We start from the raw sequence: 24,604 nt of genomic DNA, 5'->3' as shown, positions 1-24,604 counted from the left end.
TAAAAATATCTGATGTAATGTTTTATGGAAAACAAGGTTCTGATCCTGTACATATGCCTGAGTGGATTACTTCTTGTAAACTTTTACTGTTTAGCAAAAATAATTAATAGGAAATTTCTTGTTTAAAAGAAGTATTGGTTAACTAGTGAAAATAGTTCAAGGAGTTAAAAAAAATGAAGCATTCAGGCTTGGCGATGTGTGTACCAAGTTTCAGACTTGTTCAATTTGAAACGGTCAAGATATGAAACCATAAAAAATGTGAGTAAATACTCTGCATATCAAGGGTTGTTACGCAATTACATGGTTTCAGTACGGGTCTTACTGAGGGAAAACAGTAGAGATCGACGATGTGTGTTCAGTGAATAATTAGAAACTTTCACAGCTTAATTACAAAATCATAATCCACTTGTTGCCTTGCTACTAATAAAATGCTAAAATGTGTGCATACCTCCCCYTCGCCCCCCGGGCAAAGCCACTGTGGCTGTAGATTTGTCAGAAAGTATCTGAAAAACTGGAAATCCTCTGTCCCCTTCACCCAAATTTGGCCTATCTCCAAAGTATAAACAGCTGAAATGATTTAAATAAAGTTTTCAGTAAAAAAAAAAAAGAAAAAGAAAAAGAAAGAAAAAAAAAAAAAAAAAGGAGAGAAAAAAATGACCTTAAAAAAAAAAATAAAAAAAAAAAAAAAAAAAAAAAAGAAAGAAAAAAAAAAAAAAACAGGAGAGTTACAACTGGCCTGACAAAACCATGTGCCAAATTTCAGCCCAGTGTGATCTGAGACAGCCGTGATACTGAGCGCCCAGATCTGGGAACTGGACTGGAACTAGAGACGGGCTCTTCGTTACAGTGGCCCCCTCCGGACTGGGATTATAACGTAGGGGTTATAAGGCTCCAGATGATTAAAGCTTGCCGTAGTAGATACATATTTYAGTTATTTAGTTAGATCCTTCTGGCTTATTCTTCCGTGGACGTACAGGAAATTTTCATGGATAACTGCAGTTAGTGCCAGTGGCATTGACTGGAGACTGAAATGTTTTTATCTGAGGCTCAAAGCCGCCTGCGAGTGGTTGTGTCAACTTACCTTTCCCGGGCCACTCTCAAGAGACTGTTTAACGGCGATAAGTCTGCGTTCACGTTTAAGAAAGAGCAAAGGTTCCACAATACGTTTCTTGAAAATGCTGGCCTCGGTTCAGATTTAGCAGAGCCCGTGAGCACATGGCTGGATTTATTGAGGCYGTGGGCCATGGCTGCTCGGCAGATCTTGCTGAATTGGAAATGAGGCGACTGTTCCTTTGCAGGACTACCCAGCAAAAGAGCAGTATTGGCCGTTACTGCTGACCAGCGCCAAAGCTGAGTAGCCAAAGCCAAGCCGACTCATGCCTTGGAAGTATCATCACTAGGTTAACATTTAGCACAAAAAAATAAGCATTTAGATAATTCCTCTTGGACAATCAATCATCTTTCTCAAACTTTGGACATGGAAAGCAAAAGGCTAACTTTTTTTYTTATCATTATTTTTGACGAGACCAAATTGATTTAGGAGAAGAAAACTCCAGGAATACAGACTTTTAAAAACAACTTACATTTTTTTTCCTACAGGCTTGATCAAGATAGCTCAGGTATATCTTGACAGGCAGCTCGGTTCTGTGCTTAGTGCCATCTGGGAGTTAGGAATATTTAATCTGATGCTGCCACAGTCCTGTTTCATCCCAGAGAATCTATTTTAAAGCTGTTTGTCCTCATTAAAAAAAAATACATTTAAAAAGCAAAAAGCCCAACAAAGTAACAGCATTTAATTGTTGCAAAGGTGATTTAATTCTCAGTTAATAAATGTAATCTGTGTTGGAACACTTAGATGAGGGTGTGATCCTTGTTGATTATCAGGTAAGGTCCTTAAATGTCACAGAAATAAGAGATTAGAAAGATAAAAAAAAGATAAGACTTGCAATGTTAAGAACAGCATGTAGGACAAATTTACAAGTTTACATTAATTTTAGGGAATTCAGCTGAATCTTCTGCACTGCTTTGGGATTTTAAACAGGTAAATGGTTTGTATTTGCTAAGTAAGCACAGATGCACTTTTTTGATTTATACAGCTACTTTAGCTAGGTATTTTATAGCTCATTCACAGCTAAAACCATTATATTATTTCATTGTGACTAATATCCAGTTTGAACTGGATCTTTCTATAAAAAAAGAAAGAATAAAGAAACTCTTTTCAATGTAAATAAGGTCTTTTCAGCTCCTTTCTCTAAATAAACTCTTCTCCGTGTGTTAATAGTATACTGGTTCCATAATATTTGATGGTGATTTCATGGTTGCACCTTCCAGCCCCTGTTCGGATGTGTGAGAATGCAGAGTGTAAGCTGGATTCCTCTATGTATTTTTAAAGTCTTCCATGACTATTTAGAGGTATTACCCAAACTTAAGGAACACAAACAGGAATGAAAGGGTGGAAAGACTTGCTCAGACTAGGACTCCACTTGTTTAATTCACCACACCAAGAAATCCTAGGCTGACAGACAAAAAGTAGGAATGGAAAGGAACAGTTCGACAGTTGCATCTGCATCCTGGCTGTATAAAGTCATTTCCAGTTGGAAACTTCTCACCCTCCAAGTGGACCAAATTGGAGTTGGTTTAGTGAAGCTTTTACTGTATTCCTAAGGAAACTATTTCAGCAGCCGGGTGAAATTTTGCAAGGATAGGCAACCGCAGAAAGAACTAGGAGCTTCAGTGTACTTGTAGGTGAACGCGCCAGCGTGAACTACCTCTCATAGGCGCAGTGAGTTAGATGTTTGCTGAAGGACGTGAACTACTACTTCATTCTTCCCMTACCCAAATTCAGAAAAATGTAGCATATTACTGCTTCTGATTTAAGAGACAAAGTAGGGGTGAGAGAGAGATTATCTTGATGACAATCTCGATTTTATTGTATCACCTTAAAGCAGCACAAGCTGCTATACTAATGAAATTGTGTTCTTGGTTTAAAAGGGCAATTGTTAGCCTGACTTTGTGCTCACTAAAAACATTTCCCCAATCTTGTTAAATTATTGCACTCATTTCAGATTTTTATGGCTGTGCAGCTTACCAGCCCTCGTTTCTGTACGTTTCATTCATTTTCCTTGTATTGATGATTAATGGAGGATGTCGAACGTTAGAGTGAGCAGGCATCAGCAAATGCAAGATCATAATTAGTTTAGCTGACGAGGGCCTCTGATAGCACTTGCATCTGGATGGAAAAATTACCCTATAGGGAACTGGCTGCTCACCAGGTCTTTTTAGTGATACATTGTGAAACACCCGATGAATCAAATGCCCTTTCAATGCCAAGAAAGTGTTCCAGTCTTGAAGCCAAAATTATGTCTGCAGAAAGCTTTCCATTTGAAATGTATCAGAGTACAATTATAACCATTGTATTTTTTTGGCATGAGCACCGCTCTTCTACAGTATGGACTGACGTTAAATAAATTACTTAAATTTTATGAAACCCTGAAATTTTGACTTACAGTGTTAGTAATTTTTAATTTATAATAAAATTAGTTTTCACCCAGGCTGTTTTTCCTTATACCCCCCCATTCTTATCTTAGATGCTGAAGATTTGTTATTTTTTTTTTCCTTTGCAGAGACGGAGCAGAGTTGAAATTCAGATTTTCTTTTCAGCAAAAGAATTCCGTTTCCTGCTTATTAGTATTTGTGCCCACAAACACAGCCTGACTTTTGTTTAAATGAGAAGTTTAATGAAATCATTACTCTGTAGAAAGAATTTAATGAGCACTACTCATAAATGTGTCTACTTTTAAATATTCTTGGATCATTATTAAAGCTGATGAATGCACAGCTCAGTCTGGTTAAAAATCAATTTGTATTTAGGAGAGTTGTACTGTGCCTTTCTTTGCCTGGCTGAAATAAAATAAATAAATAAATCCATTGATGAGACCATGTTTTCTGGGGTTTCGGATGAAGTTCAAAAGAGGTCTCATTAAGAATACTGTACTTTTTCTGTTTGGCTGAGGTTACTCCTCATTCTTCGCGGGCTGTGGGAAATATATGGTAGTTTATGCTGATTTCAAAAGTGGGAAARACTGGGGCTGAATATCATGTATGCAATTAATGAAGTATAATCTCTGTTAAAGGAATTAGTGTGACGCAGATCCAAACTGCAATTAATTAAAATGGGGGTGTTGGAGAATTCTTGTTAGCGATCCCACTTTCAAACCAAGCAAACCAAAGAGGAATAATCTGTCGGGAGACGCAGGCAAGAAGACGGGAGAAGTTTACCGAATGAGCCCTGCCAGCTTCCAGCGCGTTTGTCAGAATCCACTGTTTAGAAACCATCATTAATGCACAAAACCTGAAGTTCAAAAAGTTAAAGCTGTTACGCTGAAAAGGCTTTGGTGTTTCACACACCTCATCCATCACTCCGGGGTTAATTATAATGAAAATCAGCGGTGCCTATTAAGCGCGATTGAACCTGACCTCATTATGGGCAGTGTGGTTTTAGACTGTCATTGTTGCCAGTGCGCAGACAAAACTCCTGTGTTGATTTGTCCTAACTCCGCGGATCATGTGACTCACCTCTGACCTGTGTTTTTTGTTTTTTTTCCCCTGTGTGTGTGTTTTTTTTTTTTTTTTCCTCCCCCCCTTCTTCTTCTTCTTCCCTATTTCAGAGACGTAGAGGCTCGGGTGTTTTTTGTGCCAATTGCCTGACCACAAAGACCTCTCTCTGGCGAAAGAATGCAAATGGTGGATATGTATGCAATGCGTGTGGCCTCTACCAGAAGCTTCACTCGGTAGGAAGAACTTACTGGTTTGCTCAGAAAAAAATAAAAAATAAAAAAGGGGGTTATGCAGCGATGCTGGGCAGCTGTGGTCTCGTCTGCTTGTGTGATTACTACCACTCCCTGGCCTGCAGTTAATTTCCTAACCGAGTTTTTCTCTATGGTCATTTTGGGATCAGATGTGATTCATTACAAAATGAGCTGGGATGCTGTGGGTAGACGTGTTTGAGATCACCAGTGATGCATTTAATTATTTTGATAGAAAATAAGAGGAAAATGATTTCTTTTCTGGGAATTCCATTTAAAGGCATACAATATGCTGTGATGAAAGCTCTTTATATTCAAGAGCTCTTGTATTCATAATCAGAAAAAAAAAAGAAAAATTCTTAAAGTTAGACATCACATCTGTATCCAAAATATCCTTGTGCTGTGTTTTCCTTTTGCTTTCTCTCCTCTTACCATCTCTTTTCAATAAATTTCCTAGAGGTATGAGCTTTTTTTTTTCCTAGTTCTCTTTTTCCTCTCTTTCTCTACAGTCCTTGTAGTCCGCTGCAGGACTCTGAAATAACTCAGCTTCCAAGGACACTACTCAGCTGACAACACACATGACTTTGTGAGAGAAAGATTTCATCATCCCTCTGGGTCAGGCATGGCATCCATAATAATCATAGATTATCTATATTGCATTTCATCTTATCAATACTTGACTTGATCCTGAAAGATGCTGAATGACCTGGTTCATGTCCAGAAAAGCCATGCTTAAGTGTTTTCTTGAGTCAGGGCCAAAATGCTCAGAATCTGTTAGGATAAGACCCAAAAGTGAGATTTGATCCCTACTAGCTTTAATAGAAGCATATGGGAGTGTCAGGTGAGCAGGATTTGACTTCAATTTATTTATTATTACATCTCTGTGAAATAGAAAAGTATTGTTTTGCAGAAAAGCAAACTGAGGCAGCTTCTTTCTTCTGCTTCTTCTTCTGCTTCTTCTGCTTCTTCTTCTGCTTCTTCTGCTTCTTCTTCTTCTGCTTCTTCTTCTTCTGCTTCTCCTCCTCCTCCTCCTCCTCCTCCTCCTGCTCCTCCTCCTCCTCCTTCTTTTTGGCCAAGACAACATAAGAATTTAGACTTAGAGCCAAAATCAGAAATCTAAGTTATGCCTCAGAGCACATATTTTTCAGAAAATCCTTTATCAAAAAAACACTTAGGAAGCTGCATATCAAATGCCAAGTAGTACTTAGGACTCCAAGTGTCTATGCCCGTGTCTCTTTATATGTGAGGCATAAGCTCTTAAAGCTTTAGTAGTTTTTAGGTTTTTTTGTGAATTTTGCTTGTGGTCTTGTGGACAGGTCATGTAACAGTCCTGTTTATGCAAGGTGCTGTTGAAGCAGCAAGACAATCACCAATTGGAAATGTCACCTCTGCTGTTATTTTGAGGTCCATAACTGTTTTTTGTCTCCAGAACAACCCAACCAGTCAGGTAACTTCTCAGTGGGAGAAGGAGCAATGTCATGCACAATCTCTAGCCAGCATCTTGCCTGGGTCTTGTTAAAAGTATCGTATTCCTGAAGAACTCTCCAGGTTCTAGATTTAATATCTGATTTAAAGAAAATTGATCAATGGTGAGCATCTACAAAAATTTTGTAGAAAAACAGTATGGCTTTGCAACACTAATTTGATGTTTGGGTCCAATTATTTGTAAGACTTCCATGCACATCCTCCATTATTCCTTTTTAATATGTTTTCTAAACCATAGTATGACACTTCACATGATTAGTAGTATAACTTACTTCATAGATCTAAATTACCAGAATCACTTTTTTAATTCAAAACCATAGCCCAGATAATTCTCATGAATCATGTGAAACAAACTAGTATGCTTCCAACAATTACAATTAACAATAGATTGTCAGACTCTGATTTATATATATGGAAAGTGAGATGACACTTCTAGCTCCACTGTTCAAGTATGGCAATAAGCTGTCATTCTGTAGACATTGATATTAGTATTTTTAAATGCACTTTGACCAAGGCCTATGAGTTTAATTAAGACTCCACTCAACTATAGAATGATAGCAACTCCATTGCAAGTTGGAACCTGAAATAATCAAAGAAGTCCCTCACCTGCAACACGGTCAGATGCAAAGTGATGCTCTTTTGGATGACACCAGAAAGATGAAAGTTTCTTGTATCTCTCTTTTGTCTTTCTATTTATATATTTATCTATATCTTCATGAAATATTACAGTAATTATTCATCATGTATATTTTTGAATTAAGGAACATAAGATCATGCATTTTTTAAGTAAAGGCCTGAAACTGTAAAAATTTAGGGTAACAGAACTGTTCCCTGTTGTAAGCAAGCCCATAAAATTATATAGCTGAGCTATTTAATACATAGCTGAGTGAAATTGTTTGCATATACCCATTTGCAGGTTTACACATTTCACAACTAGTTTTTCATTGGGTTATCACTATCTAGAACTACTGTCCAATTAACAAGTCAATACTCAAGACTGTGTACAATGCATTTATTTCTAAAGATCCTTATTTTACTGTTCTTTAAGAAGAAGAAGAATGTGTGGTCTCTCAGATACTACTGAGTGATAATGACTGACAAATGTTAGCATCATAATGGTTCCTACTAATTCACATTTCCATTTCTATGATACCTTTGAACAGTTTTTCAAGGTTTTCAAAAATGTTCAGTCTACCTATTGGTCATTTAAGTGAAACATGCCTGTTTTTTTCACATTTCTCTCTATTAATGCAAATAACTAGGTTAAAAAGTGCGAAAATATTCAAATGGTCAATTTTTAAAAGAGATTTAATGAAAGAAGATGCCTATAGTTCACTGCAGACATGCATACACTGTTCACATTTGCTGACAGGGGAAGATATACCTTAGTTTTCCCCCAAATAATGCATTTGACTACTTATACTGTGGTTCTGTTCCTCATTTTTGAAAAGTTCTGAGTGGGCCTTGGATAAATAGATTTTGTTCCATTTGATTCCTTGGCTACRTCCTCAAACTGCCCTAGCAAGGAGCTATATCATATTATTCTAGATTAGACATACACATTCTGGTCATGGACAGGTCACACCAATTTCCCATTGTAGCTAGGAAGGCTAATCACAGCAATTTACTGAACCAATCAGTGAATTTTGTGATATTTTTAAAAACTGTTACTCATAAATTTGGAAGAGGGGGATTGCCAATTGATACAGAGATGGCAAAAATATCCATGTTCGTGATCATACTCAATATGTAATTTATGATACTTAATTAAGGGCCTGACATATACAGGCTTTTTAAAAAATAAAGTTCTGGCAATGTTTCCTTTATTTTCCAAATTGAATACCCCATGAAGATCAAGAAAAGAGCTCAAGCTTTTCTGTCTGCTTTAACAGCAAACAAATGGTGATTATTCCACTGAGTAATCACTCCAGTCAGCTAAAGACTACTCACAGGAATAGAATCATTTGCATGCTGAAATATTTTTAAGTTGAACCTTCAATTCCTAGTGTCATTTAACTGTGAAACAAGTTTGTGGGACCCTTAACTGCAGTTATGAAGATGTTTCTTCTAACTACTTTGCAGGATCAGGCATCATACCTGTAACATAAAGAATAAGAATAAAGGTATTTATAAACTATCARAAGGATATCCAGAATCTAAATGAAATTGCTCGATAGTGTGTAAAAAGGAGTTTAATAATAGCGACATCAATAACAGTCTGCATTCTTACACAGCATGACAGTATTAGATGGAAAAGTGAGGAAGTGACACTGAGCTTGTATTAAATATATTCTTATTAGTAAATGCTATTGCAAACTATAAACTTTATTTGTACAGAATTTAATAGAAAATACTCTAATTTTATCTTAACATGGTTTTACCTGAAACTGGTCTGGTTTTGATCTGTTCGAGGACATTGGTTCAAATGCTGATTTTCCGATAAGTTGAAATTTTGCTCATTAAGAATCTAAATCAAAGTGTATATTTCTTCTGATTTAGATTTTTAATAGAAAGTAAAATCTTAACAAGTAGCTGTGCTGGATAAAATGTAGTTAACCATTAAGAATAAACTCACCTCAGGGAAATAAATAAGTGAAAGAGGAGAAGAGGATAGCAAGTCCAGAGAGAAACTATATCTCTACAAATAATAGAGTGAGCTCTCTTGCAGCTCTGAATATTTTTATAGTAATTCAAAGTTATGAATATATATAAATTATGTTACATTCAAGGTAAAAATTGTTTTGGATATTGACTTTAGGCCAAAATTTAATCTGTACTTTAGAACAATGTTAAAAAGAAAATTTCTAAGTAAACATATAAGTGGAATACTGTGTGGGGCACTCTTCTGGCCTCCAACCAAAACAGGATTATGTGTGCATTTGGATGAGACAAATGGCAACTGCCAGCACACCAAACTGAATGACTTTTAGGTAATTTTTGTTGTTTTAACATCTGCCCAGTAGAGCAACACATACCAATGTTACAGCACCATCTTTCATTCACATACCATTGCCTTCCTGTTGAGGGGCCTTTCAAAGAGGCCTGGCTGCTGTCCTTCCTCATACTATTTTTTTTCTCTCACGCAAATGTATTTTCAGTTCTCATCTAAATAGGCCACCTACTCTGAACTAGCCTGGGGAAGTGGCAAATGGATACAGAAGTCCTCATTTCTTTCTTGCCTCTCTGCCTCTTCCTCACTGTTTTTTTCTTATACCTCTTCTTTCTGTCCTTCGGGGCTGCCTTCTCTCCCTCCTGACTTCTCGCAAAACATCAGTAACGTTTAGAAAGAAATACGGTAGGGATAAAAGAGGAGRAGTGGGCACTGAAGTCCTAGGCAGATATTTTGGTGCGTAGGACCTCAGTTTTCTTCTTTGTCTTTAGTGGTCACCCTCCAGGCACCATCATCACCTACCTACCACCATAGTGGACCTGCAACCCTGTTGCTGGGTGACCATGGTGGTTGTCTGCAAGCTATGTATTTGCTTCCATTTTCTAACCATGTGGGGTGGGGGGTATGAAGATAAGTGTTACGCTTGCTTGATTCATGTCAAAGTTTGATCTGTACTAACCCCTGGCCCATACTGGCTGCTGTGTCATGAACAGAGAATTTTGCTTAGAGAGTCATGCAACTTCCACCTCATCCACACTCTCAGCACCCTCCTTCAGCACCCCTCTTTCCTCTCCCCTCCACCTCCCAGAGTAATAAATGCTTTGATAGCTTGAGTACTTYATACCTTTTTAAGTAAACAGGTATAGTATGTCTGAGATTCTTGACTTAATGGAATAAAACAAGCCACTTTTACATAATTTTAACCTGAGGAACCAGGTGCAAGCATTTTGGTCGACCTTTATTATCTGTTAAAAATAGTATTCCCAAGCACTCTTGTAGCGTGGCTCTTGACAAAGGAAAAAAAAAGCATGAATATTGTCTCTCAGATGCGTTTAATGTCTCTTTCCTTTTTCCTTTTGTTTATTATATGTGTTCCATGCAGACTCCCAGGCCTTTAAACATCATTAAGCAGAACAATGGTGAGCAGATCATTAGGAGACGAACAAGAAAGCGCCTTAACCCAGAGGCACTTCAGGCTGAGCAGCTAAACAAACAGCAGAGGGGTAGCAGTGAGGAGCAAGTCAATGGAAGCCCCTTAGAGAGGAGGTCAGAGGATCACTTAACTGAAGGTCATCAGAGAGAAATTCAGCTTCCTAGCCTCAGTAAGTATGAGGCCCAAGGTTCATTGACTAAAAGCCATTCTGCTCAGCAGCCAATATTGGTCAGCCAAACTCTGGATATTCACAAAAGGATGCAACCTTTGCACATTCAGATAAAAAGTCCTCAGGAAAGTACTGGAGACCCAGGAAACAGTTCATCGATATCAGAAGGGAAAGGAAGCTCCGAGAGAGGCAGCCCAATAGAGAAATACATGAGACCTGCAAAGCACCCAAACTATTCACCACCTGGAAGCCCTATTGAAAAATACCAGTACCCACTTTTTGGACTTCCATTTGTACACAATGACTTTCAGAGTGAAGCTGACTGGCTGAGATTCTGGAGTAAATATAAGCTGTCTGTTCCTGGGAATCCACACTACTTGAGTCATGTGCCTGGCCTACCAAATCCTTGCCAAAACTATGTGCCTTATCCCACCTTTAATCTGCCTCCTCATTTTTCAGCTGTCGGATCAGACAATGACATTCCTCTAGATTTGGCGATAAAGCATTCCAGACCTGGGCCAACTGCAAATGGTGCCTCCAAGGAAAAGAGTAAGGCACCACCAAATGTAAAAAATGAAGGTCCCTTGAATGTAGTAAAAACAGAGAAAGTTGATAGAAGTACTCAAGATGAACTTTCTACCAAGTGTGTGCACTGTGGCATTGTCTTTCTGGATGAAGTGATGTATGCTTTGCATATGAGTTGCCATGGTGACAGTGGACCTTTCCAGTGCAGCATATGCCAGCATCTTTGCACGGACAAGTATGACTTCACAACTCACATCCAGAGGGGCCTACACAGGAACAATGCACAAGCTGAAAAGAATGGAAAACCTAAAGAGTAAACCTTAGCACTTAGCACAATTAAACAGAAATAGGTTTCCTTGATGGGAATTCAATAGCTTGTAATGTCTTGTGAAGACCTATAAAGCACTTCATATAGAGAGCATGCCTTATAAAATCCCTTGTTTTTTCCTTTTCTTTTCTTCTTCTTCCCTTTGTTTTTTTTCCTTTTTTTTTTTTTTTTTTTTTAATGAGTGGGTTACCAGAAAGAAAAGAACATTTGGATGGTGGCCAGAAGGGGGAAAAGATAATTTTATGGAATATGGCCCACCAAAGCTAGCCAGAATGCAGTGAACCATGGCGAATAACCTTGAGAAAATTTTACCGGACAATTAATACCTTTGCTGTTGTGTAAGAGACATAACTGGCAAGAATGCAAAGATGTGTATATGTATATACTGCTGCAGGGGTATAGTGAACATATGCACATTGTATATAATAACTAGACTTGTTAAATATACAGATGTTAAAAGGTCATTTTCTTTTCCTTAATTTGGGCTAATTTCTGCCCTACAACATGCCTTAGTATCACTTTGTTCTCAAAGCTTTGGCAGCAATTTCATCTAGATGTTTCTCAGACTCAGCTGATTTTTAGCTACCATTTTATCACTACATTCTTTCTGGCACACTTTAGTCTAGGAAAACCATCTTGTTCAAATGAAGTGTCTCTAATACAGAAGCCACACTCCGGGTTTAATTTGCATAGAACAAGGTAACCTGCTGTATTTTATTTTAATATATTTTTAATATATTACATTTCTAAACCTTAAAATCTAAGGTTACTTCTCCACAGGCTTAACATTGCTATACATACCAGTCAATCCCTTCAGTAAACTTATACCAGCTTTTGCTAAGTAGCATTAAATGTCTTCATAGTACTTTTTAATACTTAAAGCTTTGTAAAAAACTATCCATGAAGGGAAAGCTCCTCAGCATAACTGCTCAGGGAAATAGGGCTAAATAACTAAATATTAAATAATTGGTTAAAGGTGCTGTTAGACGAGCCTCCATGCTTGCTACAAGGGTGTACAAGAACTGACTTTAATCATTTTCATTATAGTGTCCCAACCAGTAGTTTATTATTTTGCCACGGGGATGTAGAAGATATTACAAGCTACTGGATGCACTGTCAGATTAACTTATTTCATTAAAGAAGTTGGGAGAACAAATAGAAAAAAACCTTATTTTTCTAGTAAATATTAATGTATTACATTTCAAATAATGGTGCCTGACATATTGAATAATTATTTTCTACAGTGTACGTATGCAACAAAGATATTCCATCATGCATTAGAGTCAGTTCTGGCTCTGCCTCGCTGTTTACATTTGCAAATGTAGCAAACAAGGTAATGAAGCAACTATTTCTATTGCAGTAGGTATCTTTTTTTCTGTGTGTGTGCATTAAAGTTGTAAACGATAACATGAAATGAATGAAATTTGTTGATATTAATGGTATGGGAAAACAAGAAGGAAATGAAAATATTTTTATGCCTACTTAGGAAAAAAAGGGTAGCACTATTCATTCCAAGTACTTTTGTATTCTTAAGCTCTTAACTCACATTGTTATGCTTAAAATGATAAACATATATCCTCTTTTTATTGCTTTGTCTGTGTTTCAGAAGAAACATTTCAGAAATTATTTTGATAAGTGCTGTTTGACGATGCAGCACTGATGTTTTATTGCATTCTGTAGTAGCATTGCACTCCATTTTTACAATATTACGCAGTTGCTTTTTTGTTTTGTTTGGGTTTGTTTCTTTTTCGCAGTGCAGGGTCTTAGTTTCTTATGGTTGGATGGCAGGTGTAGCTCAACTGGTTCATGAATGTTGCAGCGAATGAAGTTTAAAATGTCTTTCTGATATTACGTTGTCTTTTGTTTCTCCATTCATGCATTTTATTTTTTAAAATGTTCTATAAAAATATCTCTGGACTAAGTCCTCACTTGAGATTATATGTAATGGGTCCTATTCTGATCTTACTTACTTGCCGCCTTTCTCAGATTTTCATGTAATTGAAACTAAAGCATCATAAGAAAAAGAATTATTGTATTTAACTTACCGGAGTCTCACCACTCTCCCTTCTAGAATTTGGTGCACTTACAAGATACTTAACCAGATAGACGGGGAGGTGGAAGATAAAAGGAGAGGTTATAGGAAATGACTTATAGGGGTTGGCAAAAGTAAAAATGGGGAGGAAATGGCCTAAACATTCAGCACTTTGACAGTCTTTTGCAAAGTAATGTGCCTAAAGCAGCCTGCAACAAACATCACCATGCATGAGAAGCACTTACACAGCTGATCACCACAGGTCTTACTGACCTTGGCAGTATTTTAGGTGTTACATTTTTGCACAGATGAAACGTTATTGCACGGTTTCTCTGACTCGTTAGGCACAAACAGGCTATTGTTCAGCATTAGGCTTGCAGTCCTTCCTGCTCCACCCATTGCTTCTATACTGGTGAGCAGCATATGGAAAATCCCACTCAATCTGCTCATGGTTGAGTTCTATAACCCTTTAATAGTGTTCTAGGTTAGCAACGGATATTGGGCCACATTCTTCTTCTTCTATTTTTAGATGAATCTCCTGCTTGATACCAGTGCCGGACAATGTCTGGTTATGTTTTTACTATTGTTCTCCAGTAATAAGTTCTGACTTGGTTTTTGTTGATTTATTTTTGTTGGGTATTTTCTGTTTCTGTTTTTTTTTGTTTGTTTCTGTTTTTTTGTTTTGGGTTATTTTTTTTCTGTGGGGACTGAAATAGATTGCCCTCGTTTTGTTACGTCAGGGTCCAGTGTGTGTCCTTTTCAGCTTTTCCAAGAAACATTGTAGGCTCATTTAGTAGTGATTTTATTGGCTTCARAGGTAGCTGTCTGCCTGTTATCAGTAGTTACTGTTCTGACTTACTTCTTCCAAGACCTACCAGTTCCTGTAGCTTCTTCATTTGTGGAAGCTGCATCTTCATGGCAAAATATTTTGTAGGGGACGTGTGGATTATAAGACTTGAGCATCACCCTGTACTTCATAACACTCTTGCTAAACTCAGAAGCAGAGGCCAATAGGGGGAAATACACATATCAGGGTTTGGGGATGAGAAGAAATGAAATCTTTTGAGTGCAAAGAACAAGACAGAGTTCTGAACTAATATTTTACCTAGATGGTACAAATAAAATTCAAAAAAAAAAAAAAGTGATTGTTCTTGCCATGACATATTGAGATGTTCTAATGTTTCTGCTTTGTAAGAAATGAGACTTCAGCCCAACCTGTTCTCTTTGATTACACCTTTCTGGAGGAGGGGGGCTGAAGGGGAGGAAGAAGGGACATTGATTTATTCTTATCAGAAGAGAGGTGATTCCACCCCTCTTCCTAACCTCCTCAGAATGGATATTAATCAAAAGAAAAATAAGTTGTGAAATTGAAAACAAAGGTTTCTTATTTAATAACTCTCAAGTGGAAATCAGTGTTAACACACAACATTAATTATTGCACCCACTGCATTTTGATCAATTTACAGCACTAAATTTAAACTTTCAAAAGAATTATTCTTTGTCCTCAGTTTCCAGGCATCTTCACGGTGTTGTACTTATCTTTATAATGAGCGATAGCTGAAGTTCTGAAAATGTATCTCAGATTGGACCCCAAAGTATATAGACTGTTTGAAGATACAGGCTTTGGTGCATTATTCAGCTTGCAGAATAAAGTGTCCATTTACCTAAGGATTAACACTGTATAGCTGGAACTGTGATGCAGTATCTTCTGCTAACTGAACTCTCTGTCAGTTATCACTTCGTAACTGCTGCACCCGAGGTTAATACAGTGGAAGGTGAATATTTTCCAGAGCACAGTTAGTGTTTAGGTGCTGAACTCCAACTGCCTTCCAAAAGAAGTTTTGCACCTAATTGCCACTTGTGCTGATGAAACTCTCCTCTTAAATTTTCATAGACCCACCAGAAAGCATGAGGGATGCTGGATACATCGTGTCTTTATTTTTATTTTTATTTTTTTGGGGGGTGGGGGATATGATGTTTCACAATGTGTCCATTTTAAGAGAGGAAATACAGAGACATCTCCAAAAGGTGGGGAACGCGGTGAATGAGAGATTATGTTTGCAGTTAGAAGGGTAGCAGGACAAATGCGACCAATGCTAAAACATAYGCAGTGCTGAAACATAGCAGTTGTGCAGTGGGAAGACCTAACTTGGCAACTGTGGATAGGGACAGTTCAGTTGGGGAACTTGCAAACCTGTATTTAGACAGGACAATGTTGCTTTCTAGTCATAACTACCTTGTGTTTTGTGCCGAGGATGCTGTCTACCATCTGCTTTTTGCCCAGCATGTATAAATGTATTCCCATTCTTGCTCCTGTATTGATTTTTCTTGGCTGACTGAACATGCTAATTCCTAATACTGGTCAGGAAAAGCCAAAGAGATTAGAAGTTCACTTCTGTTCAGCCAGAAGGGTAGATACATTTCCCTCTGCTTCTGTGGAGACGGTTATGCTTGGCAAAGGATAGTGAGTAATTTGTCAACTTATCCAAACTGCGATAGATAAGTGAGAAATCTTTTAGAAACTTTTCCATAAAGTTAGGGTGGGCCAAAGGGAATGATTCCTATAATTTCCTCATCCCAGAATACGATCCCTCCCTACCCTCTCCCTCACAATATCACTTGAGCAGCCAGCTCTGGAAAGGTGGCAGTTGGTGAGATGCTACCTGTATAATAATAATCACGTAGAATGTAATTTACCTCTTTTTAAGAGGACAAAAGAAAATGATGTCATGACTCCCAACTAGAAAAATACCAGTTCTGTTTGGGTACACTTTGTAGTGTAACATGCTTAGAATAAACATTGTAACAACAACCACACTTTTCCATGCTGTGTTCTATAATTTTGGTCTCTGAGCTCTGTGTAGAAGGAGAACAGGAGGAAAGGAAACATCTCAAAATGCCATTGTAAATTTAGCTTATTAAAAATTCACCAGCAGAAAAAGGAAAGAAAAAGTACTTTATAAAGAATGACTTCATGTTGCTAAAAACCGTCTTTAATCTGTAGCCCTGATTTGACTCTAGAATGTTGGCTCTTACTGTTTTGTCCTTACAACACATGGATGTGTTTTTTGTTCTGTTTTGTTTTGGGTTTTTTTGTTTTGTTTTTTTTTTGATTTTCATAGTGCATGTTCATTTCTACTCACAAACATGTTCTTGGTGTATTTCTTATGCAAACAATCTTCAGGCAGCAAAGATGTCTGTTACATCTAAACTTGAATAATAAAGTTTTACCACCAGTTATAAATCAGATTCATGTCATTGTTTCTGGGGAGAATAATGTCACTACAACATAATGGGGCTCGGGTGAAGGCAGCCCTGAGTCGAGCTCTTCTGAGAGAGTGACTTGGCCTGACAGCATCTCCGAGGAATGGTTGATGGTTTCTGAAAGGCAGAGGCAGGATTGCCCAAACAATAAACGCATGAAAAGCTGAGGAGCACCTTCAAGTATACATTAGCCCTAGTGCAGTCCTTCTACATTAAGGAGTTTAGATGTGATCCAGAGCTCACTCAAGTCAATGAAAATAAATTAGAGTGAAAGCCTGTTACAGTGGGATTTGAACTCTTCAAATGCTCCAGCAGCCTGACATTACTTTACTGGTTTTAGTTCTGCCTCCCTAAAGAAGAGCAAATACTGGAATAATTTTAAAACACAACTGTGAGAAAGGTTGATACTGAAATGTACACAGTGGTCTGCATTAACAGTTCTACCTTTTTCACAAAGTCCACCAYGGTCTTTAAATGATCTCCTGAACTCCAGGTGGTGGTTTTACATTGTGCCCACAAATCCTCCAGGAAATCCCGCTCGCTACCATCACAYGGGTCACTGGTGCAGCAGCAACTCGAGAACCAAGAGTGCCACCTACAAAGCTGCCACCACCACTTCCTCTGGCAGCCTTGGAGGTTTCCTCAGAGGTCTTCAGTCTCAGCCCTGGCCAGATCAGCGCCTCAGTCCGGCGGTGATGCTCTGATGAGCTCACAGCCCATGGTGGTATGGCTCCTGGCCACCATTTCCATTATGYTGTAATTTCCTTTCTCCATAGGTTTTGTCTCATCTCCATGGCTGAGACACTGTTCACTCCCATAAAAAAATACTGTTTTCAAGTAATACGAAATGGTAAAATCTATTTATACTCTTAGAGCATAAACATTCTAGAGTTCAATTTTATAAGTGCTGTGCCAAAAATAATCCCCCTATCCCAGTTCATTCTGCCAGTGAATTCAGATACAGATTCTGTGTGTTTTGTATCTTTTTAATTTCCTATAATTAATAAAAACAATAACTGCAGCAAAGAAAAAAATCAAAAAGCTTTCAAAGGTGATGGAACACGCTACTTTTAGAGATACCAACTTTATGCTCATTCTTTATGCATTAAAAAAAAACTATAATGAAATTGTATAAGCTTATGTGTATATATAGTTAAAATTAAATAAGTATTTTCACCTGTTACAGGAACAACTTTTGAGGATAACAACAAAATATATTCCAGATTTGCTGCCTTCTTACAAAACTATCCCCTTCTGATGCAATCTGTCTTTAATCAGAATTTAAAACATATTGTTTAATATTGCATCGCTGTCTCCATATACTTATGTGAGCTCATAACTGTAGGAGCTGATGACCTCAAATTTTCCTCTGTGGTTCTACTATTTGTATAGCCTACTTACAGTGCTAATACCTTCCTCTTGTAACAGCAGCTCCACATGCAAGCAGCTCTCATAAATGCACACTGACATTGTTATCAGGTCTTAATATGTGATTATAAGGTTTAAATTTATGCCAAGAATCTAGGGACTTCTTGTTCTAACAGCAGTGTCCTTGATTATTTCCTATTTAGCTTTTACTTCTGCCATATCTTGACACAGGTCAGAACTGTATCGTCCCAGGGATAGCCAGATACAGAATATAAAAAATAATCCATCTGCAGTTGGTAGTGTGTCCTGACTCTGGTGACATAAGATTTAAAAAAGCATAAAGTCAAAAAAAAAAAAAAAAAAAAAAAAAAAAAAAAAAAAAAAAAAAAAAAAAAAAAAAAAAAAGAAAAAAAGAAAGAAAAAGAAAGAAAAGAAAAAAGAAGATTAGGAGTTGATGCATGAGAAAATTGACAAAGTGAACAAAATGAGCAAGTGGTGTGCATGATTTTATATGAAGGGAAGCAGATTGCTTTCAAATTATACTCTTAGGGGAAGAAAAATGGATAGTTGTCTTACAACCTTATTTATTTATGAATCTCAGATAAGTAACTTTCCTTTTATGAAATCTTATAAAATTACAAATCTTTATAAAATTGTGTTGATAATGACTGAGGATATAAAATCAAGGAATCAGCAGAATGTCAGTGAAAGATTCTAGTTTACTTTCCCTACTGAAAGTGTAACCATGATGGGCAATTATGATGGACAGCTGGGACAAGCTGAAGCCTGATGGAGGTAGGGTTTGCACTGACACCAGCTTCTCTTGATTTCTCTGAAGAGTCTTACAAATCGTCGTGTGCAGAACAACAGTTTCAGGGGCTCCTGCTTGTAAATGAAAGTGTTTCATGCACGTCCAACGGAAGAGAAGTGTCTTTCACACTTTGTGGTTATGGTGTCAGTGAAAGTGTCTGATTCACTTCCAGCTGCTGTTACGGAATTGACAGCTTAATGGTGAGATTGATGTTGGGACAGTACTGTCATGTACATCCAGGTACTGCTGAACAGCTCCATCAGAGCTGATAAAATGTCAGTGAAGCTGGCTAGATAAGAAATACGACCATTTGAAAAAAATAGACTAAGAAGAACAAAAATTCTTTACAACGCTATATAAAGACAGTGACTTAAATCTACCACAGAAGGGCTAAGGTTAACACTTTATTTTTCAAAGGCAATATAGCTGTTGTGGCCCTAATTCACAGCAGAATCGTTTTTTGTGATTTGTAGCATGAAAAGCAAAGTCCCAATGTAACATTAGATCTTTACTCTCTCTTTCTTTTACAGAAATAGACAATAAAAGAGTGTAAAAATGGATTAGGAAGGCCTTCCTAATTTCAGGGAAAGGAACTAGGTATTTTCTTACCCCTTACTTTTGTTAACAAAAGTTCTCGCAAAGCAAAATTAGAAGATTTGCTTTTCCTTTTAATCAAGGAAGGATATTTTCCTCCTTGACTGAGTCTGATGGATAGATTTGAGAAWAAATAGATAAATAGATTTGATAAACAGATTAATAGATTAGAGACTATGAAAGCAAAAAATGTGGAATCTCCCCACCTTTCAGACAAAGGTGGGTTTWTTTTTTTCAAGGTTAGTTGTTCCCTAAGGATGGTGTTCACATTGTAGACTTCAGACATCTTACGTGAAATACTTGCATTATGAACCTAAACTCCCTACCCAATCAGTCAAATATTTAGAATAGGTTCTTGTTAAATATCCTTAGTTACCCTCTGAAAGGGTCTGGACAGGATGATCTCCAGAGGTCCCRTTTAACTTGTGTAACCACATAGCCTATGATTCTAAATGTTCACAAATTCAGCAGGCCTCTGAGGCTGGAGTTGATTGCAAGTAAAAACATCCCCTATTAAACACAAAGCTCTTCARCCAGAGCACAATGGCTCTTCCAGCTATTATCCTTAATAATTCACTGGAATAAATCTCTGGTAATTATACATTAACCTCTACAATTAAGCTTACCATGCTAGGCTGCTGGTGCGCTGACATCAGCAACTGCTGCGCTGGCCAGGGTGGCTCTTCGGCTAACATCCCCACTCCCGTTAATCAAGCAGGGACTGCTCACAAGCTTCATGCTGCACCTCTCCACCAGGGCAAGCAGCTGAAGAGCCCAGCTGTAGGCCCCAGCTTGGGCCAGCTAGGACTCTCCTAGACAGTTCCCAGACCTAATATGGGAGTTAGCATGGAGAGGAGACTACTGCAGTTCTCCTGGGAAGGGATAGGATAGGTCCACGATACTTTTCCCCTTTCTCTTGGGGGGTTTTCTAAGCACCAAGAATCATGGGGTACTTTCTGTGCTACCTGCCACGCATCCTGGATGTTGTATTTCAGGTGAACAGGAACTTTGCTAACACATCTGTCTGCTAATATCCTCAGACCAGAGAACGTCYGTGAGCACATTTTATTTCCTAACTTACTTGTTGCCTCTGTATACCTGTTCCTTGTGTCTGATGAAGGCATCTGGGATGGCTTCACCTGATTTTCAATATCTACAGTCTGCTCTAGTTGCCTACATGACTTTACAGACAGAATCMTTTTAAGGTCATTTTATATAGAGACATTGACTTTAGGAAAAGGGGAACAGTGACTAGCACTGTAGGATGGGAGGTTTTTTTACTGTCTTTTTTTTTAATTTGCTTGTTTGCTTTTTCTTGTTATTTAGCTCAGTTTCAGACAGAGCCATGTGTAGAACAGTTGTTTACACTTGATCAGATTGATCATACTCCTGTTTTCTTACATTATAAATTTTGCGAGCAGATCTTCAGCTTCTAGTAAAGCAACAATAACAAGAAACATTCCCATACTTCCAGTTTCATAGTACTGAAAATGACCATCCATCCCAAGCTGTTGTAATTACAAGCATTTTTGAAACAGATCAGTTCTCCTTGCCTAGAAAAGGACATTTTTTTTTATGAAATGCTTCATTACTGTTATGAGAATTTGTTTTCCGAAAAAGGACTTGTTTCAAAACATTTTCTGTAGGCTTTAATTAAAACTTACTAAATTGTACTTCACTTCCCATTCTAGGAAGCTTTTGATTTGACAGCAGATAGTCCTAATCTGTACCCATTTAAATGGGTATTCTTGCTAGCTCTTTCAAGGAAACCACTCTACTTACAAACATTGATCCACCTTAAGTRTTTATAAAAATGTCTTGGTGCAGTCTTTTAGCACATCATCACATAATTCTTGTCTTTGAAGAGGCACTTAATCACTCAGACTTGAATTCCATGTTCAGGTAAATGTGAAAATGTTTCTGTGATTTTAGCTATACATTTAGAGCCATAGTATGCTATGATGTTTTCATCAGGCCTTCATTCAATATTATTTCTATGTGCCAGACAAACTAGTCTATTAAAATGCTTTTCATGGAAAGTATACAATTAACTTTTATGCATAACTTGTTTCAGCCCAAGTACAAGAAAAAGTAATAGAGAAGATTAACTTACCTATACAGGCCACCAAGTTTGCACTTAAGCTGGCTTTCTTCATTTCCTGAACGGACACTGAGCTGCTGTTGAGAAGAAATGGAATAACACAGGAGATTTGCCTGAATTACTGGCGCATTTAAAAGAGCAGACTTTATCCTGCGTACGGTCCAAGATGATAAAGACATTTGGCAGCAGGACAACAACAGAAAGCCTAAATATACAAGAAAAGATAGGAATTTTGCATTGGAACATGAGGACTGGAAAAAATATTAATGGAGCAAGAGTGAAATGTGTGCTTATTTTWAAAAAAAAGTCAAACGAAYATAGCAGTGGGCAAATACCTTCTTGGAAAAGGTTAATGGCAGCGAGAGCGTACGAGCGCTCGATGCACGAGGAGGGCGAAGCCCCGCTGCCCGCGGCGCGTGTTGGCTCCGACTGCGGCGACGCAGGATTCGGTGGCACTGCTGGAGCGGGCCTGGGCAGGGGCAGGGGCAGGGGCAGGGGCAGGGCTCGGCCCCCGTCGGCCCCTCGGGCTCCTCTCCCACCCTCCTCTACCTGCTTCCCTGCGGCTATGGGGGCTATGTGGCGTTTGGGGGGTTCGCCGCTGGTTTGTTCCTTTTCTCCCTCCCAAGCTCCGCTCTGTCTCCAGCCCGGCTGCTCTGGCTCCCTCCGCAGCAGAGCTGACCCCCCGCGGGTGTTTGCCAGCCCGGGACAACCTTGGCCCCGTCACGCCGCGGGCGCTGAGCGGGGCACCTTGCCGCTCCCCGGCTCTGGCTCCTTGCCTCGCCCCCGACCCGCTCCCCCCGGGGCCGTGGCTCCGGGCCCCGAGCGTCCCCCCGCTAGCCCGGCCTCTGCTCCGAGAGCTGCGCTTTGGAGCCCGGAAAGAAACTGGGGAGCAGAGCGGAAGTAGGAAAAGCACTAAGAGCTGCAGATCCTGAGTACTGAAAAATCCACCTTTCTGTAGTAAATTATAAAATTATAAGACTCCCTGAGGCCCCACAGAAAGCAGAGAGGCAGAAAGGAGAGAAGGAGCGACAGCCAAGCATTACAGTTCTGTAGCACTACTCCACGTAGACTTTAAGCACATAGTTTTAAAAAACGAATACAAGTTGAGTCTCTACTTTAAAATATATAACAGAACCTGCTTTTCCAACTGCAGGATGGTTAACTTTTCCTGAATAACAGCCCTCTTTTTAAGGTATCTGATGTTGTGTGGCTGAAACACGTGGAAAATCTTGGCCTAGAATAGTTTAAATAACTTCCATAATTAACATCATGAGGATTTGGGGCTTGGATAAAGGAGAGAAAGCAGAGCCACAGCAAAGTGTGTTATTGTGTCTGTGTTATTGTGTCTGCGAGTTCATAGTAGCAAACCTTAAGGAGCGTGCAAGAAGGATTTGTCTGACCACCTTCCTACACTGAGAGAAACCGCAAGACCAACATACTGATTTCTGCTTTTCAACTTGGATTAAAATAATTGCATCTTTTATTTTTAAAGTGAAGGGATTACAGAGCTTATTCACTGTGAGGTCTTCAAAATCTCTTGAAATGTAACCTTCTATAAACCATTCTGGGTGACAAATCTAACATTTGTTTTAGCAGAAGTGAAAATTAACTTAGTCAATTAGAAAAGTACATGGAATTTAGGCCTGAAGAATATCAGTACTTTAGCCAACATCTGGCAAGCCTATAATTCATTTTCCTATCCTCACAAAAGCAATCTCAAATGTACAGTACTATTGCCTCGATAATATTGAGTTAAATGAAGCTACCTGCAGAACTTGAGTAGGTGGGGACTTGCCTAGCTGCATAAAAGACCATATGGAAATCTTTGATACTGGAGACAAAAGCCAAAAAGCAATAGCAAAAACTAGGCACAGATATACTGAGCTGAAGAATTTCTCTTATTCCCATTGCACTACTGAGATAACACAAAAGGAATATTTAAAACCTTGGTTGTTTTAATCTCTCCCTAACCTTCTTACGTCCACTGACTGGATACCTGCTAGAGTCATAGTCCTCACTTATTTTATTGACCCAAAGAACTGATGTCATTTACTGAATCAACATAATTTCCTGTAGATTATGGGATTTCCTTAGAGATTTCTTGTTTAAGTATTGATTAGTCCCAATCCTCTTAAATTCATAAATTCTGGCCAGAGCACAGCACAGGGGAAGCAGGTCTGCCAATAATAGCCAAAAAGTTTTCTAGGCCACGAGCCTTTGCCAAAAAGCAAGCAGAAATTAACACCCCCCCCCYTTTTTGTTTTACCTTGTAGATCCCCCTGGAGCCCCAACTGTTCAATAATTCTGCAATTTTCTGACTGGTTTCTCCTTAAATCCTCCCTCTTGTTAGTTTGTAGGTGGAACTTGTAGTTTCTCTGGTACACTCATGCCCTCCTACCTCCAAAAAGACATTATCTGAACATGCATTGTGAAAATACTGATTAAACATACTATTTTATTAGCATAGTATTTWATTAGCATATAATACTAGTACATACTAGTATAGTATACCGTGTACATATACATATATTCTAGTATAGTATATACAGACCATCTTATTCTCCAGTAATATCATAGTTGTCCATACTGGAAGGTAAGTGAATTAAATAGAGTGATGTGAAGACACGAAGGTATATGAGCTTCTATCAGCAAAAAAAATTTTGCTTTTCATATGATGTTCCCTTACTTTAGATTTAATTCTGGAAAGCTTTTTGAACTAAACATTTCATTTAGAGATAAGAGATACATGAGTGCATAAGTGAATATGCATTTGTTCATGTGCATGATTATATTTGTGCCTGTTCACTTTAATTTCGGCAAGAGGAACACTATTATTTTCTAAATGTGATAAAGTTTTCTCAATTTATTTATCCCAKTTTTTGTTTCTGTACCCTTCCACAGAAAAAAACTCATTTATTTATTTTTTGTATTTATTCTTTCGTGTAGGATATTAACAATATACTCCTAGTTTTACAGTTTGGAGTTTCTAATATTTTAAGATTACCTAACACTGAATAGAGCCATCTTCCAACCAAAATAGACTTGTTTTAGTTAAAAAWTTTTCCATCATAGTTTTGCT

The 24,604-nt window shown here is 38.2% G+C and overlaps 1 protein-coding gene across 5 annotated transcripts in view; it reads left to right on the top strand.

Annotated features, from left to right (window-relative positions):
• The window catches only part of TRPS1 (transcriptional repressor GATA binding 1), a 211,430-nt gene extending 194,799 nt beyond the window's left edge, over positions 1–16,631 (top strand). For all 5 annotated transcript variants that reach the window (XM_085310945.1, XM_085311024.1, XM_085310697.1 and 2 more), the window contains 2 exons: positions 4,668–4,790; positions 10,283–16,631. In XM_085310945.1, the coding sequence (XP_085167071.1) occupies positions 4,668–4,790; positions 10,283–11,344 (1,185 nt within the window). In that variant the 3' untranslated portion in view covers positions 11,345–16,631. The remainder of the gene's footprint in view (positions 1–4,667; positions 4,791–10,282) is intronic.
• Positions 16,632–24,604: the final 7,973 nt, after the last annotated feature.

The sequence above is a fragment of the Rhea americana genome, unplaced genomic scaffold (assembly GCF_003343005.1).
Source record: "Rhea americana isolate MKP2758 unplaced genomic scaffold, rheAme1 scaffold_0, whole genome shotgun sequence".
NCBI lineage: Eukaryota > Metazoa > Chordata > Aves > Rheiformes > Rheidae > Rhea > Rhea americana.
The sequence above is the reverse complement of the archived record's forward strand: the minus strand, read 5'-3'. Positions and strand labels throughout refer to the sequence as shown.